Genomic DNA, 14,622 nt, shown 5'->3' with positions numbered 1-14,622 from the left:
TGCCCTTCAGGGTCAACCGTTTTCCTAATTTTTTTATTCAATTTTCAAAGCAACTATATTAGAAAAATTTTCGTTTACGTATTCTTATAAAAAATTACACACACAGAAAAAAATTTTGTTAAAATAACCTAAGATATGTTATGGTAACAAATGAATTTGTTAACATAGGGATAACAAACTATATGTTAAAATAACAAAATTTAGGTAATAACAAGTTATTGATATGTTATAACAACAAAAAAATATTGTTACTGCAGCAAAATCTGTAATTTGATTCGATAAAATACTTTAGTTGGTATAACAAATTTTTTTGTTGAAACAGAAAAATTATTTTATCAAAATAGCAAAGAGAATTTATTGAAGTATCAAAGACAATTTGTTGAAGTAATAAAGAGAATTTGTAATAATAACAATAAGAATTTGTTGGAATAACAAATAGAATTTGTTGAAGTAAATTTTAATAAGAATACATTTAAAAATATGCAATAATCAGCTATCCTTGATTAAGAAATCGAATTTGAAATGATTTAAATGCATTGGATTTGAATACTATATAGATATACAATTAATATGAAGGTAATCATTTAGAATCATCTTTTTAAATCAGTGATAGCTGATTTGGAAAATATTTTGGCAACAAATTAGTTATGTTATTGCAACAAAATCACTTTGTAACAGCAACAAAATCATTTTATTGCAGCAACAAAGTCATTTTGTGACAGCAACAAAATAATTTTATTAGAGGAACAAATTGATTTTGTGATTTAACAAACTGGTTTGTTAGTACAACTTGAAACATTTTGTTAATACAACTAATGGATTTGTTGCTATAACTACACTCATTTGTTACCACAACATATTTTTCAGTTATCCCGTCTTTTGTTATTTCAACGAAATCGTTTTTATGCGTGCATTGTCTTTATGAGTGTATCCCTGGCGGATTCGTGGTCACGGTAAAATGATCGTGAAACGACGGTGAATGTACCATAAATTCACAGTGTCGACAAATGATCGTCGAATGACCGTCACTTGACTATCGAACGGCCGTCATTCGACAGTGAACGACGAGTATCATTGTGAAAGTTTTTCACTATTACTTTATGATTTTTATTCTGTATAGTTATCATACTTTACTATTCGAAAAACCAAATTTTTACTTGACTTCTCCGATTTTTTACCTGAGTAAAAATCGTAGATCATCGATCGATCGTCTGTCATTTGACAGTCATTCGAAAACATATAAATTGTCAAAAAACCGTAACTCGGTGGTAGATGCACAGTAGTTTGTGAGTGAAACGACCGTGAAACGAGCGTATAATGTCGGTAAGTCAGGAATTTTTTACTAGTCAACAATGAAAAAGTGCTGATTATATTTTTTTTTTTATTACATTAAAAATACTCAAAGTGTATAAGAAGATAGGTAAATGAGAAATTTTCAGTAACTAATCGGGATGAAAAATTAAAAAAAAATATTAAATTATTGTAGTTCTGTTTATTATTATGAGATATTTTTTTTTAACAATTCAATTTTTAGCAATTTCTTTTCCAGATCTTTTTTTATACAGTTAATAATTTCACCATAATTTCGAAATTAAGAATTTCGTAATCATCAAAAATTTGAATCATTTATTACGATTATTATTTTGAAGTCATGGAAAAAATATAACTTTATTTAAGCTATTTTTATCTGTGTAATGAAAAAAAATGACTTTGTTTTGACACCTTATGATGTGACTAAATATAATGTTTCGTGCAGTGTCTTAGATAGCCTAGCTGGTAGAGTCTTGGGCGCGTTACCAGATGAATCGGGTTCGAGTCTCGGTCTAGACTGTCCGCAAATTTTTTTTTATTTTATTGTCTGTGATAGTAGCGTAAAATCACCGTATTTGGACAGTATATTGAGCGTACAGTGTCGGTCATAACGTCGTAGATTCACTTGCGTATGCACCGTCAATATTCAATAAATTTATAGTAGATATCGTTCACAACGGTATCCGATGCTGACTGACAGATCGCTCGGTAAGAACGAACTTTATACGGTGAAACGACCGTGAAACAACCGTCATTCGACCGTGCTTTCACCGTGTCGCTGAAACCGCCAGGGATCTTTTGCCAGTATGCACCTTTGTAGTATTTTAAACGCAATGTTTCGCTGATATAAAATTATATTCACATTTTGAAGGATAGAATTTGTATTCGCACGCAGAAAAAATTTTGTTAAGATAACCTAAGATATGTTATAGTAACAAATGAATTTGTTAACATTGGGATAACAAATTTTATGTTAAAATAACAAAATTTAAGTTATAATAAGTTATTGATATGTTATAACAACAAAACAGTTTTTTTACTATAGCAGATCTTTAAGTTGATTCGACAAAATAATTTAGTTGGTATAACAAATTTTTTTGTTGAAACAGCAAAATTATTCTATTAAAATAACAAATAAATTTGTGACAGTAAATTTTATAAAAATACATCATGTAAAAACATGCTATAATCAGCTGCATCTGATTTGGAAAATTTTATCAACAAATTAGTTTTGTTATTGCAACAAAATGATTCCGTTAGGACAACAAATTGATTTGGTGATTTAACAGACTGGTTTGTTAGTACTACTTAAAGCATTTTGTTAGTATGACTAATGGATTTGTTGCTATAACTACACTCATTTGTTACCAGAACATATTTTTCAGTAATCCCGTCTTTTATTATTCCAACAAAATTGTTTTAATATGTGCGAAAAATAAAATAAATTGAAAACTACGTTTTTTTCCTCTTAAAAGTAAACTTTTTTCAACATCAAACAATTACCTTTTTAATTTCCCGCTAAGAAAATTGAAAATTTTCAAAAATTGGGAAGTTGCTACTTCGGTTTACGTTCCGCATACTTTCAAACGCTCGGAGACGTCTTTACAAATACGCTAATTTCTCCGAAACTATTTGCCGGATCAATGTGAAATTTTCGGACAACATTCTTAAATATATGTACATTCAAAATACGCAAAAAAAAAAATTCGATTCTTTTCAAGACTACAAGTGGATATAGCCCCTTATTAAATCATAAATCATTATTCAGGTTTTGTTATTTTCAATTATTTTATCGCTTCTTAGTTACTCATCTATTCTTAAATTCATTGAAATAATTCCAATTACATCACTCTCATTTTAATCTTAATAAATTTAAAAAATGCATTTATTCAGAAAAAAAAAAAAAAAAAAAAACTATTCAAGCAATACAATTGAATTCATTGACATTGACAATTCTTATTAAATTGACGTCTCTTCGTTTAAGAAATTAAGCTTAACCCATTCTGCAATAGTATCGTTTAATTATTAACTTAGTTTCTTCATAAATTACCCACAAAATTTATACTATTGGTTCCGCTGTAATCATAGCAGAAAAACCAGCCTCGTAATTGACGACATCGCTTACAAACTGTATTGAAGATTTATTAACCCGTAGGTTCAACTCCCACGAACTTCTATTTCTACAAAATCGATCAATAACCTTTGACCTTCCATCAATATCTATTTCTTTCACCATTATCACAATTATGATTCATGGAAATATTCGATGTCGAAACGTCGAGTATTATTCGTTCCCCTTTAGAAGCTACAATTCGTCACTGACAGTATACTAGATCTGAGTCAGAATCATTGGAGCTGACATGAGTCCTACCACGCCATAAAAAACACCGCAAGTTGGACATTTATATAGAAGATTAATAGCCTTAACGTCACCCTGGCTTAGATTTTTTTGGTTGCCAATGTTTGGTACTGTGCCATTAATAGTTTGCTTCGGGACTATTGTAGTCCAAAAATTGTAATATGCATAAGCATCGCTTGGATAATACATCACAGATTGGCAATCGTAAGGCAGTCCTAAAGTATCGACATGCGCTCGTGAGAGCCGCTGAAATTCTGGTTCATAACCTGGAAAACAAATAAATTAGATTTTTTATTTTCACCCACACAGTTTTGAAAATCCCGCAAAGATTCTGTATTAATACGATATAAATGCTGTATATTTACCGTTATACTTCAGTTATTTTAGCTAGTATTTTTGCCGAATTATTAAAAAAAAATTGCGAAATGAATTCAAAATATTTACAGCAATACAATGGAAAAATTACGTCATATTAACAAAATTAAAACCATAAATGTACCGCATATTTACTGTATACTTATTTACTCATCGCCGCCGAACTTAAAAAACCCTACAATCCCTACGCTCTACTTCCAATGATTCTTTGATTAGAATAAAAAACGTAAGAATTAATGGAATAAAAATGAAAATTTTATAATTTGTACATTTTTTATAATATGACTTTGAATGCAGCAATGAACAAAAAATACTAAATTTCGCCATTTTTTAACTATATCAGTATAAACGCGGCAAAATTACAGTATAACTTCGGTATTATTACCGGAGAGATATGATTTTATTGTTATGAAATTATAATAATATTATAGTTAAAACATAGATTTTTACGGTGAAAGTTTTGGAATTCTACGGTAATTTAATCGTATTGTTCTAGTAAGTTTGCAGTAAAAGTACGGTAGAAATTCTGCATAACCATAGTCAAAAAACTGAGCAATATAACCACAGAAATACCGTATTATTTCAGAATTATAACGGTAAATTCATGATAAGCGCATTAATACCAAAAATTTACGGTATTTCAAAAACCGCGAGAATATAATAAAATTATAATCTTCACCATAAAAAATTTACCTTGATCAATATTTCTCTCGTTGATTTGAACCAACTGGTCACGGTCTGGATGTTGGTGCACATGGTAAAAGCCCAAAACGTGCCCCAATTCATAAAGAATAATCTCTATTTCTTCACATCCGTCAGCTAAGCTCAATTCACTGCGACCTTCATTTCTGCGAAAATGAATGGTAATTCATTTGGTAATTCTCCTTGTAACAGCACCTATTTTTAAATCAAATTATACAATTTTATTGATTGCACTTTTTTTTAATCTGATAAATGATAGGAATATTAAGTGATATAAATAAAATAATTACCCGCATTCCAATTTAGTAATGGCGACATAATCTCGATGGATATTCGAATTTCTTTGGACAAATTGAATGCAACTTGATTCTTCCCACATGCGTAGACCTTGTTTTATTATTCTACGTTGCGTTCCTTTAAAAATGTCATCTATTTGGTAATAAACAATCGCTTCGTCCCAAAGATCCATTTTTACCGACTTTTTGACTTTAAGTAGAAAATTTTCTTGTCTTATTATTTCACTATCATTTTGATTGAGAGAAACCTCATGTAATAATAGGTAGGAACTTATCATTTGCATCATTAACGACACTATTTGAATAAAAAGTAATAATTTTAATTTCATTGCGATTGATGAATACAAATTGAATATGCCAAAATTACTAATATAAGTTTAAACTCCAAAAACAAAGTTAGTAATAAAGGCTATAAAATCTTGGATTTGTACTTATATTTTGAATTATACCCGAGAATGTCTTAGATAAAGTTTTTGATAGCAGAATTGAGAAATTTCATTTTTGTTAAATCTCAATGTTCTAGTATTATTGATAGATAACATTTACTAACTATTAGAAATGTTGAGTAGATATTTCTTTTTCGATAAGTTTTAATTACATTTTTAACAGTACTTCTATCAAATTAATAGCTTCAGCATTTAAAGATACATCCAATTATTTAACTATGTCGACAGCTTGATAATTGTTTTTTTTCTACGCACAAATACTTCAATTATAGATGTATTTAATGAATAAAATGTATTTATTTTTTTAACTTCCCGCTAAGAAAATTGAAGATTTGTAAAAATCGGGAAGTTATTGGTTTCACCCCGTTTTGCAAAAATCGAGTTTTCATTAAATGTCGACGTTTTAAGGTCTCAGGAAGCTTCTTTGACTATCCCTGCGATGGTCAAACTGTTTAAAAATAATTCCAAAAGAACCACATTTGATAAAAATTTTTTTCGTAGTTTTTTTTGAGATTTCTCAAAATTTACGGGTCCGAAATGGTTCAAATTATATTGAAAATCTAAGTTTGGTCAAGCCCTTTCTAATGGCGCCAACCACGATGAAATCGGTCAAGCTGTTCAAAAATTATGAGAGGTTTACATACGGCCGCACGCACACACACACACACTCGTGTCGGGTTTGCTGGGTCCCGCATCGGGTGCCTCCCCAGGTGCTGGATAGGGGGATGCCCAGCAGATATGTGAGGTACCGAGGAAATAAAATACTCGGGGTGGACCAAAACCTAGCTCCACAAACAACAATATGGAAATGTCACAACACTTTCAAATATCGTTCATCGTTCATCTTTCAAACATCGTTCTTACCGGGAGTAAGAAACAGCCCCGATAGAAGTAAACGGACAGTCAAGCCACGTTCCTCCAAAGAGTGGAGAATCTATTGTTCACGGCACTACCCAAGCTTATCGAGGAAGTATTAGCTCTCTACCGACCGTCACCGGCCAACAGTTGCTCATAGAGCGGCTCGGTAACAAAATCGAAGAGTTAGCCGACTTCATTAAAGACAAAAAGAATCTCCATCATGAGATCAGAAAGTTGGTTGGGTCTATTGCTACGGCATATAGGTTAGCCAACAAAGCACCAAAGATGTCAGCATCAATCACCCAAACATCTCCGCGGATGACCACAAATCCTAAGTTACTTCTGGTCACTCCAGCCAAATCACCACTGTAAAAAGTTCCAGTAGGTTAACGTATTCTTATGGTAACAATACCGTTTGGCTCCTGCAACTCTACATCGTTGAGCTCTGAGAGCTAAACGTTATTTACCTCTCACAAATCTACAGGATCGTTCTGAGACTATAACAAATTTTTGGCAGTCTGTTTAATAATTTTTTTACGATTTAACATTGATAATTTAATAAATAAATGCGGCAGAACGAATTTATATTGCCAACAATAATTGTATATAACAAATAAGAATAGTATTATAATAGAAATAAAATAATAATTGAACTTATATTACAAATAAAAATTATTTCTAAAATAAAAATATGGTCGTCACAAAATTGTCTCATTTTCTTAATTATATCAATAAATATTCGACATAAAATCACTACCGTATATGCACAAGAAAAGATAAATAAACGAAAACAAATTTTATTCTGTGTTAAATGGGGTCTTTTTAATGTATTCCGATAACTTATTACTTATCACAATTGTTCGGTGAACAAGGCCCAGTAGCGATTAACTCGCTCCTGGGGGACTCCCAAATTCAAGAGACGCACCTGTCCACCGCTAGTTCCCGCAAAAATCGAACCGCCAATAGAAAATCAGCCTCTCGATCACGCCATGAATCGACCGCTTTATTGGCTGATCGCTCCCGCTAGACATGCGCAATAGCCTTTTTCCCCAACTCAACGAGGAAGAAGACGGACTATTGTTTTTATCTTTCGCTTCCACGCTTTCGTTGCAACAAGTCGCCATTAATTTCGCATTTCGCTATTTTTATAATTTAAATTGCTTAAATTAACCGCTAATAATTCGCTCTAATTTGTTACAGATAAATTATGTTATTTGTGCATTTATTTCACCGCTTTTACAGTGCCGGCAGAGTGTTCACCCACGTGTCAACCGGTATCGCTTGTGCTAACCACGCTGTGTATTATAAATCCGCTTTTATTTAAACAATCCGCTATTTAACATATTAAATATAACTTGTATTTAGTGTAAATAAATTTATAGTGTTAATTTTGATAATTATTTACGCGTTTTAATTGAGATATCCACACCTAAACCTGATCCCCGCTTTTCCGCTCTTTCAACATTTTTCATTGGTCCCTCGAGCCGGATCAGGCTGGCTCTATCTCAATTAAATTAATTAATTATACCGCTAAAAATTGTTTCGTGTTAAGTGAAGTGTAATACCGCTAGGAAAGGTCGAGTGTCAGGAGCATCGCAGAGCACATCGGGTGCTGCTCCTGATAGTCATTCGTACACCGGTACGCTGAACTTTCCGTTTATTAAGACTGAAAACTCGACTTCGGGCCTTAAATAACCTCGCTGTGAAGAATTATACAAGATAGTTAAAAAATGCAATTTGAGCTTCAACTTTCGTGTTCCGCACCGCGCCGCAGATTGCAAGACCGCTCAAGATTGCCGAAAATGTGGTCAACGTCACCACATGTCCATCCATTTTGGATGCACCAACGAAACCAGCTTCACCGCAGTCTACATCTTCCGCACAGGCAACTAACCGTTCCATTAGACCGCTTATAATTCAACATTAACGATTAGTTATTTCAGATCCGCTTTCCACTCAAGTATTGCTAGCTACCGCTTTAGTCCAGAATAATCCGCATCATGGTAATCCAATCACCGCTAGAGTGTTGATTGATCAAGGTTCAGAGCTCTCATTTATGAGACAGTCGCTCTTCAAGAAGCTTGGACAACCGCTACAGCGTGACATGGTCATGCTCAAGGGCATTGGCAATGTCTCCGCAGGAAACTCACTAGGTGTGAGCACAATTGAGCTTCGTTCGCTGTGTACGACCGCATCAATGCATGTTACCATGCATATTCTACCGACACTGACGGTAGATCTTCCATCGTTCGTGATCGCTGATCCGAAATGGCCGCATCTTGAGAATCTCAAGCTCGCTGACCCGCAGTATCTACAGCCACGCCCTGTAGATATTATTCTAGGTGCATCACCAGCCGCACAGATCATGAACGCAGAGATTCAACGAGGACCTCGCAATGCTCCTATTGCACAATCCACCGCTTGGTTGGATTGTCTATGGAGCTGTCACCGCTAAACACGCTTCAACATCACACGCAGCACTACATGCGTCAGTAGATACAGAATTACAAGACGCTATCGCTAAGTTTTGGGAACAGGAAGAGGTTCCATCAGGTAATTCACCGCTCAACACCGCTGAAGGAGACAAATGTGAAATTCACTTTCGTCAAACGCATTATCGACAGCCTGATGAACGCTACGTAGTGAGATTACCGCTTAAGGCCCTTGAGAGTCAACTTGGCGACTCTATCAACGCAGCTATGGGGTCACTCCGCAGATTAATAACTTGCTTGTCGCGAGAAAGAGAATATTCTGACATGTATCGTGCATTCATGGCAGAATACATTCAACTAGGACACATGGTACGAATACCAGTCAACGAATTGCCCGCAAACGCTTACTTCTTGCCACACCATGGGGTATTGAAGCTTGATAGTGCCACTACGAAGCTCCGGACAGTGTTCAATGGTTCCTGTGCAACATCTACAGGAATTTCATTGATCGACATTCTCCACGCAGGACCCAAAACGCAAATTGACATTTTTGATGTGATGTTGAGAATCCGCTGCAGCAGGATTCTATTCGCTACTGACATCACCAAGATGTTCAGACCGATTGAGGTTGACTCGCTTGATTGGCCACTTCAGTGCATTCTCTGGATAGATGAGAATGACTTAATAGACGCTTACTGTCTCAAGACAGTCACATACGGAACTGCTAGTGCACCTTTTGACGCAGTACGTGTGCTTATCCAACTAGTAAAGAATGAAGGACACCGCTTTCCGCTAGCTGTTGCTCCAATGTTGAAAACACGCTACGTAGATGACATCTACGGTGGAGCAGACAACGAAGAAGACGCTATCAAGGCTGCAGTACAAACAAAAGCTCTGTGTCCAGCAGGCTGCTTCCCGCTTGCCAAATGGGCTAGCAATAGCCCACGGTTACTCGCTGAAGTCGCTCCAGAAAAACAGTTGGATACACCGCTTAAAGAAATCAGTGATGCACCAGTAAAAGTCCTGGGCATGTACTGGAATTCACGCACTGACGCTCTCCAGTTCAAGTACACGTTACCGCCAGAGACGCCCAAGACAAAAAGAGCTATTTTGTCTGAAATCGCTAAGCTGTATGATCCGCTAGGACTTCTCACACCAATAGTCGTCAAAGCCAAGATCTTTATGCAAGATCTGTGGCTAGATAGAGTGTCATGGGATGAACAATTGTCACCATCACTCATTCACAAATGGACTGGATACCGTGAAGATCTTCGAAACATCGAATCCATCCGCATTTCACGCTGGAATAATATAGCACCTGGAGCAACTATGGAATTGCACGGGTTCTCAGACGCTTCGCAAAACGCTATGGCTGCCGCTGTTTATTTGAGAGTCACTGACGCTGATGGGAACACAAAGGTCTCACTTTTGTGTTCAAAAACGCAAGTAGCACCGCTGAAGACCATGACAATCCCACGCTTGGAATTATCTGCCGCATGGTTGCTAACACAACTGATACTTCATGTCAAAGAAGTTCAGTCGCTTGAAAATGTCAGGATCAATCTCTGGACTGACTCCGCTGTGACTCTCGCATGGATTAAAAGTCCAGCAATCCGCTGGAAGACATTCGTCCGCAATAGAGTGGGAAAAATCCAAGAAACGCTTCGAGATGTCTCTTGGAAATTTATTCCAGGAAAACAAAACCCCGCTGACTGCGCTTCAAGAGGTATACCTACGCTAAAACTGAAACAACACGCTCTCTGGTGGCATGGACCAACTTGGCTTCATGAACCAGAATCCTCTTGGCCCACTCTGGAACCTCCAACCGACAACGCAACGCATCGAGAAGAACGCCAAGGTCTGACACTAGTAACTTGGAAAGCAGAAAATTGCCTGCTCCAACAATTACTGTCGTATTATACGCAGCTGTTTCCACTGCTACGGAAACTCAGCATCTGGCATCGTGCCATCGACCGCTTTAAAAGAGTTCCACAATCTTCGCTGGCCTACCCGCTTACTCCATCAGACCTGGAGCGCGCTAAATTGACCTTGATTAAGTTCACTCAAGGACAATACTTCGCTAGAGAGATTCACACGCTACAAGATGGTGATGGTCTGCCTAAAAATAACAGCATCACTAAGCTGACTCCGTTCATCGACCATCAGGGGGTCCTGAGAGTCGGTGGCCGCTTGAAAAACGCATTGCTGGACCCAGAAGAGAGGCATCCAGCGATTCTACCGCGACAATCACCGCTTACATCAATTTTGATTGATGATTCGCACCGCAAAACGCTTCACGGAGGTACTCAGCTTACGCTCGCTGATTTACGAAAGAGTGTCTGGATCATTGGAGGCCGTATTCCAGTCAGATCATTTATTTTACGCTGCGTTATCTGCACGAGACACCGTGGAGAACGCGCTCAACAGTTGATGGGTCAACTACCCGCCGCACGAGTACAGCCAACTCGAGCCTTCTTGCATACAGGACTCGACTACGCTGGACCTATCACGCTGAAAACGTTTCAAGGACGTGGAGCAAAAACATACAAAGGCTGAATTGCAGTCTTTGTATGCATGTTCAGTTCAGCTGTACATTTAGAGCTAGTAACTGACTACACCGCTGCCGCTTTCATCGCCGCTTCACTAGTCGCCGAGGTATCTGCCACACGCTATATTCAGACTGTGGAACCAATTTTGTAGGAGCAGATAAAGAGCTGAAACGACTATTCGCTGCAGGATCCCGCACATTACGAGAATTATCAACCTTGATCGCTCAAGATGGCACGAACTGGAAATTCAATCCGCCTGGAGCTCCACATTTTGGAGGAAAATGGGAAGCCGCTGTGAAATCTATCAAATTTCACCTTCGAAGAACAATCGGAGACTCGCTGTTGACGCTTGAGCAATATTCAACGCTACTGGCTCAAATTGAAGCCATATTGAATTCCAGACCGCTCACACCGCTGAATGAAGATCCTGCTGACCTGGCTGTACTGACTTCAGGTCACTTCTTAATCGGACAGTCGCTGACCGCTATCCCAGAGCCATCGCTGACAGATTCACAACCTGCTCGGCTCTCGCACTGGGAACAAGTCCAGCAAATAGTTCAACATTTCTGGAAACGCTACTACCAGGACTGCATCCACCGCTACCAGGCCATTTCAAAGTGGCATCATCGACGCAACCAGATCAAGGTGGGTTCAGTTGTATTGATCACCACTGAGGATCTCCCGCCAACCAAGTGGCCATTAGCCAAAGTAATTGCTGTCCATCCAGGTGAAGATGGACAAATCCGCGTAGTAACTGTTAAGTCAGTTAACACAGAGCTGGTACGTCCAATTACAAAGCTCTGTGTCCTGCCGCTAACGCATGAAGAAGATGATCTTGTCGACGCAGCCACCAACCCGGGGGAGAATGTTCGGTGAACAAGGCCCAGTAGCGATTAACTTGCTCCTGGGGGACTCCCAAATTCAAGAGACGCACCTGTCCACCGCTAGTTCCCGCAAAAATCGAACCGCCAATAGAAAATCAGCCTCTCGATCACGCCATGAATCGACCGCTTTATTGGCTGATCGCTCCCGTTAGACATGCGCAATAGCCTTTTTCCCCAACTCAACGAGGAAGAAGACGGACTATTGTTTTTATCTTTCGCTTCCACGCTTTCGTTGCAACAAGTCGCCATTAATTCCGCATTTCGCTATTTTTATAATTTAAATTGCTTAAATTAACCGCTAATAATTCGCTCTAATTTGTTACAGATAAATTGTGTTATTTGTGCATTTATTTCACCGCTTTTACAGTGCCGGCAGAGTGTTCACCCACGTGTCAACCGGTATCGCTTGTGCTAACCACGCTGTGTATTATAAATCCGCTTTTATTTAAACAATCCGCTATTTAACATATTAAATATAACTTGTATTTAGTGTAATTAAATTTATAGTGTTAATTTTGATAATTATTTACGCGTTTTAATTGAGATATCCAGACCTAAACCTGATCCCCGCTTTTCCGCTCTTTCAACATTTCTCAACAATATATTCAACTAATAAATTAAATTAACAGTCACTGCAAATGAACCTTGAAAAACCATAAATACAAAACTGTTCTAACGAAATCCAATTTGACAAAAAAAAAAACCTATTTCTTAAATAAATAAACTGGAAACTTAATTGTCCTCATATATTTTTAATAATATGGATGAGTAACAAAATAATTCTCTTTGTCATTTTAAAAGGTTATGAATTATATCAGCGCACTCCACTACTGCGCAACGTAGAGCGCTCCCAGCTATACCGTTTGGCTCTGAGAACAATCCCGTAGAGCTCTGAGAGCTCAACAACATTGAGTTATCAGAACTAAATAACATTTTGTTACTGTAACTCTACAACGATCAGTAAACTGTGTATAGCTGTGGTAACTCTACAATTACGTTACCAGAACGAAATTTTTTTTTCCGTGTACTCTACCGTAAATTTTCCGTACATTACCGTACTCTACCGCACTTTGGATCTGTCAGGGAATGCTCCCTAAACCAAGATCTATATTCAAACGACGCTTCCTGTAACCTTAAAATATCGAGATCTGATGAAAACTCGATTTTTGCAAAACGGGGTAGAAACAATAACTTCCCGATTTTTTAAAATCTTTGATTTTCTTAACAGGAAGTTAAAAACATATAAGTCTACTCAAGTTTAAAAGATGGCAATTTCAAATTATTATAATCTTTCTTATGACTATTGACAATATTATTATCAAATGTCTAATCAGTATCCCCATTTTAAAAAATCGTTCAGAAACTACCGCACGACATATTCTGGTAGATAGATAGATAGATACACTGAAAAAAAAGTTTTTTTCTACCAAGGAAATGTTTCCTTATGGTTAAAAAACTGGTATTCTTATGGTTAAAATACGAAAGTTTTTTAACTATATGAATACCGTTTTCTCACTGTCAAAAAACTAGCCTTATAAAAAAGCGTGGTATTTTAAGGTTAAGAATACCAGTTTTTTTATATCAAGAAAACTCGAGTAAAAAATTTAGTATTCTAGGTGGAAAAAAATTTTTTTTCAGTCTAGATTAAGTGATTTATTTGACCTTAGAGCCTGGGCTCCCTCAAGGCCATCAAAGTCATATACAGTAGCAGTATGGTGCAACTTTGGCGCATCCCACTCCCTTGAGGTGGGGGTAACGTGTGTGTGTATGTGTGAGTCCGCAGCGCTAGCAGTAGTAGTAGTAACGGTAATATAAACTATTGCAAGGTCGCTGAGTTTGCAAATTCTTTTTACTCAAGGTCACTGACGTGGTTGCTTTTATAAGCGTGATGATGATACATACATACAGTTATAACGGTTATAGAAATAATGCTGAATTTGCAAATTCTTTTTTGCCAAGGTTATCAATGGGATTGATTACAACTCCTTATACTTATCAAGTTTTTATATTTAAAGATATACTTACCTTTTCATAATATTTATATTACTATTATATCATACTAATTTATTATATAAACTAATAATTAAATAAAAGATTTCAAAGGAGAGGCAATTATATCAAAATAAATAAAGATACAACAAAAATTTGCATTTTAGATATTTAATTTCACATAAAAAGAATAGGAGTACATAATTGATTATTAGCGATTATTGTGAATACAAAATTAAGAACATGATTGAATATTAGCTATTATGTCACTTACAAAATTATTGTTATATTTTTTTGGCTTTATTTTCATAAACGTATTGTAATATTCTTCGACGATCTCATCATTTCTGTCAAGTCTTCCGTCAAAGATAGATATAAATCTATCAAGTGAAGGATAAGTAGACATATAATGCAAAAACAT

The 14,622-nt window shown here is 36.4% G+C and overlaps 2 protein-coding genes and 1 long non-coding RNA gene across 3 annotated transcripts; 2 read left to right on the top strand and 1 right to left on the bottom strand.

Annotated features, from left to right (window-relative positions):
• Window positions 1-3,556: 3,556 nt before the first annotated feature.
• On the bottom strand, window positions 3,557-5,404 carry LOC123270591. Its single transcript, XR_006510639.1, has 3 exons — window positions 5,038-5,404; window positions 4,739-4,942; window positions 3,557-3,936 (listed from the first exon to the last, which is right to left on the bottom strand). It is a non-coding gene; the product is annotated as an uncharacterized LOC123270591 (long non-coding RNA).
• Window positions 5,405-8,743: 3,339 nt separating this feature from the next.
• On the top strand, window positions 8,744-11,335 carry LOC123270056. Its single transcript, XM_044735995.1, has one exon. It carries the CDS (start codon window positions 8,744-8,746, stop codon window positions 11,333-11,335), a length of 2,592 nt encoding a protein of 863 aa, XP_044591930.1.
• Window positions 11,336-11,349: 14 nt separating this feature from the next.
• Window positions 11,350-12,204, top strand: LOC123270055. Its single transcript, XM_044735994.1, has 2 exons — window positions 11,350-11,383; window positions 11,480-12,204. Exons 1-2 carry the CDS (start codon window positions 11,350-11,352, stop codon window positions 12,202-12,204), a joined length of 759 nt encoding a protein of 252 aa, XP_044591929.1.
• Window positions 12,205-14,622: the final 2,418 nt, after the last annotated feature.

The sequence above is a fragment of the Cotesia glomerata genome, linkage group LG8, assembly GCF_020080835.1.
Source record: "Cotesia glomerata isolate CgM1 linkage group LG8, MPM_Cglom_v2.3, whole genome shotgun sequence".
Taxonomy (NCBI): Eukaryota; Metazoa; Arthropoda; class Insecta; order Hymenoptera; family Braconidae; genus Cotesia; species Cotesia glomerata.
This window is presented reverse-complemented; position numbering and strand designations above follow the sequence as displayed.

What these genes read in the sequence shown, in the direction of transcription:
- LOC123270056 (XM_044735995.1), top strand. Translation starts at nt 8,744, where the DNA reads ATGCTCCTATTGCACAATCCACCGCTTGGTTGGATTGTCTATGGAGCT.
- LOC123270055 (XM_044735994.1), top strand. Translation starts at nt 11,350, where the DNA reads ATGCATGTTCAGTTCAGCTGTACATTTAGAGCTA. An exon ending in CAGCTGTACATTTAGAGCTA is followed by an intron (nt 11,384 to 11,479) that starts GTAACTGACTAC and finishes CCAATTTTGTAG; the next exon opens with GAGCAGATAAAGAGCTGAAA.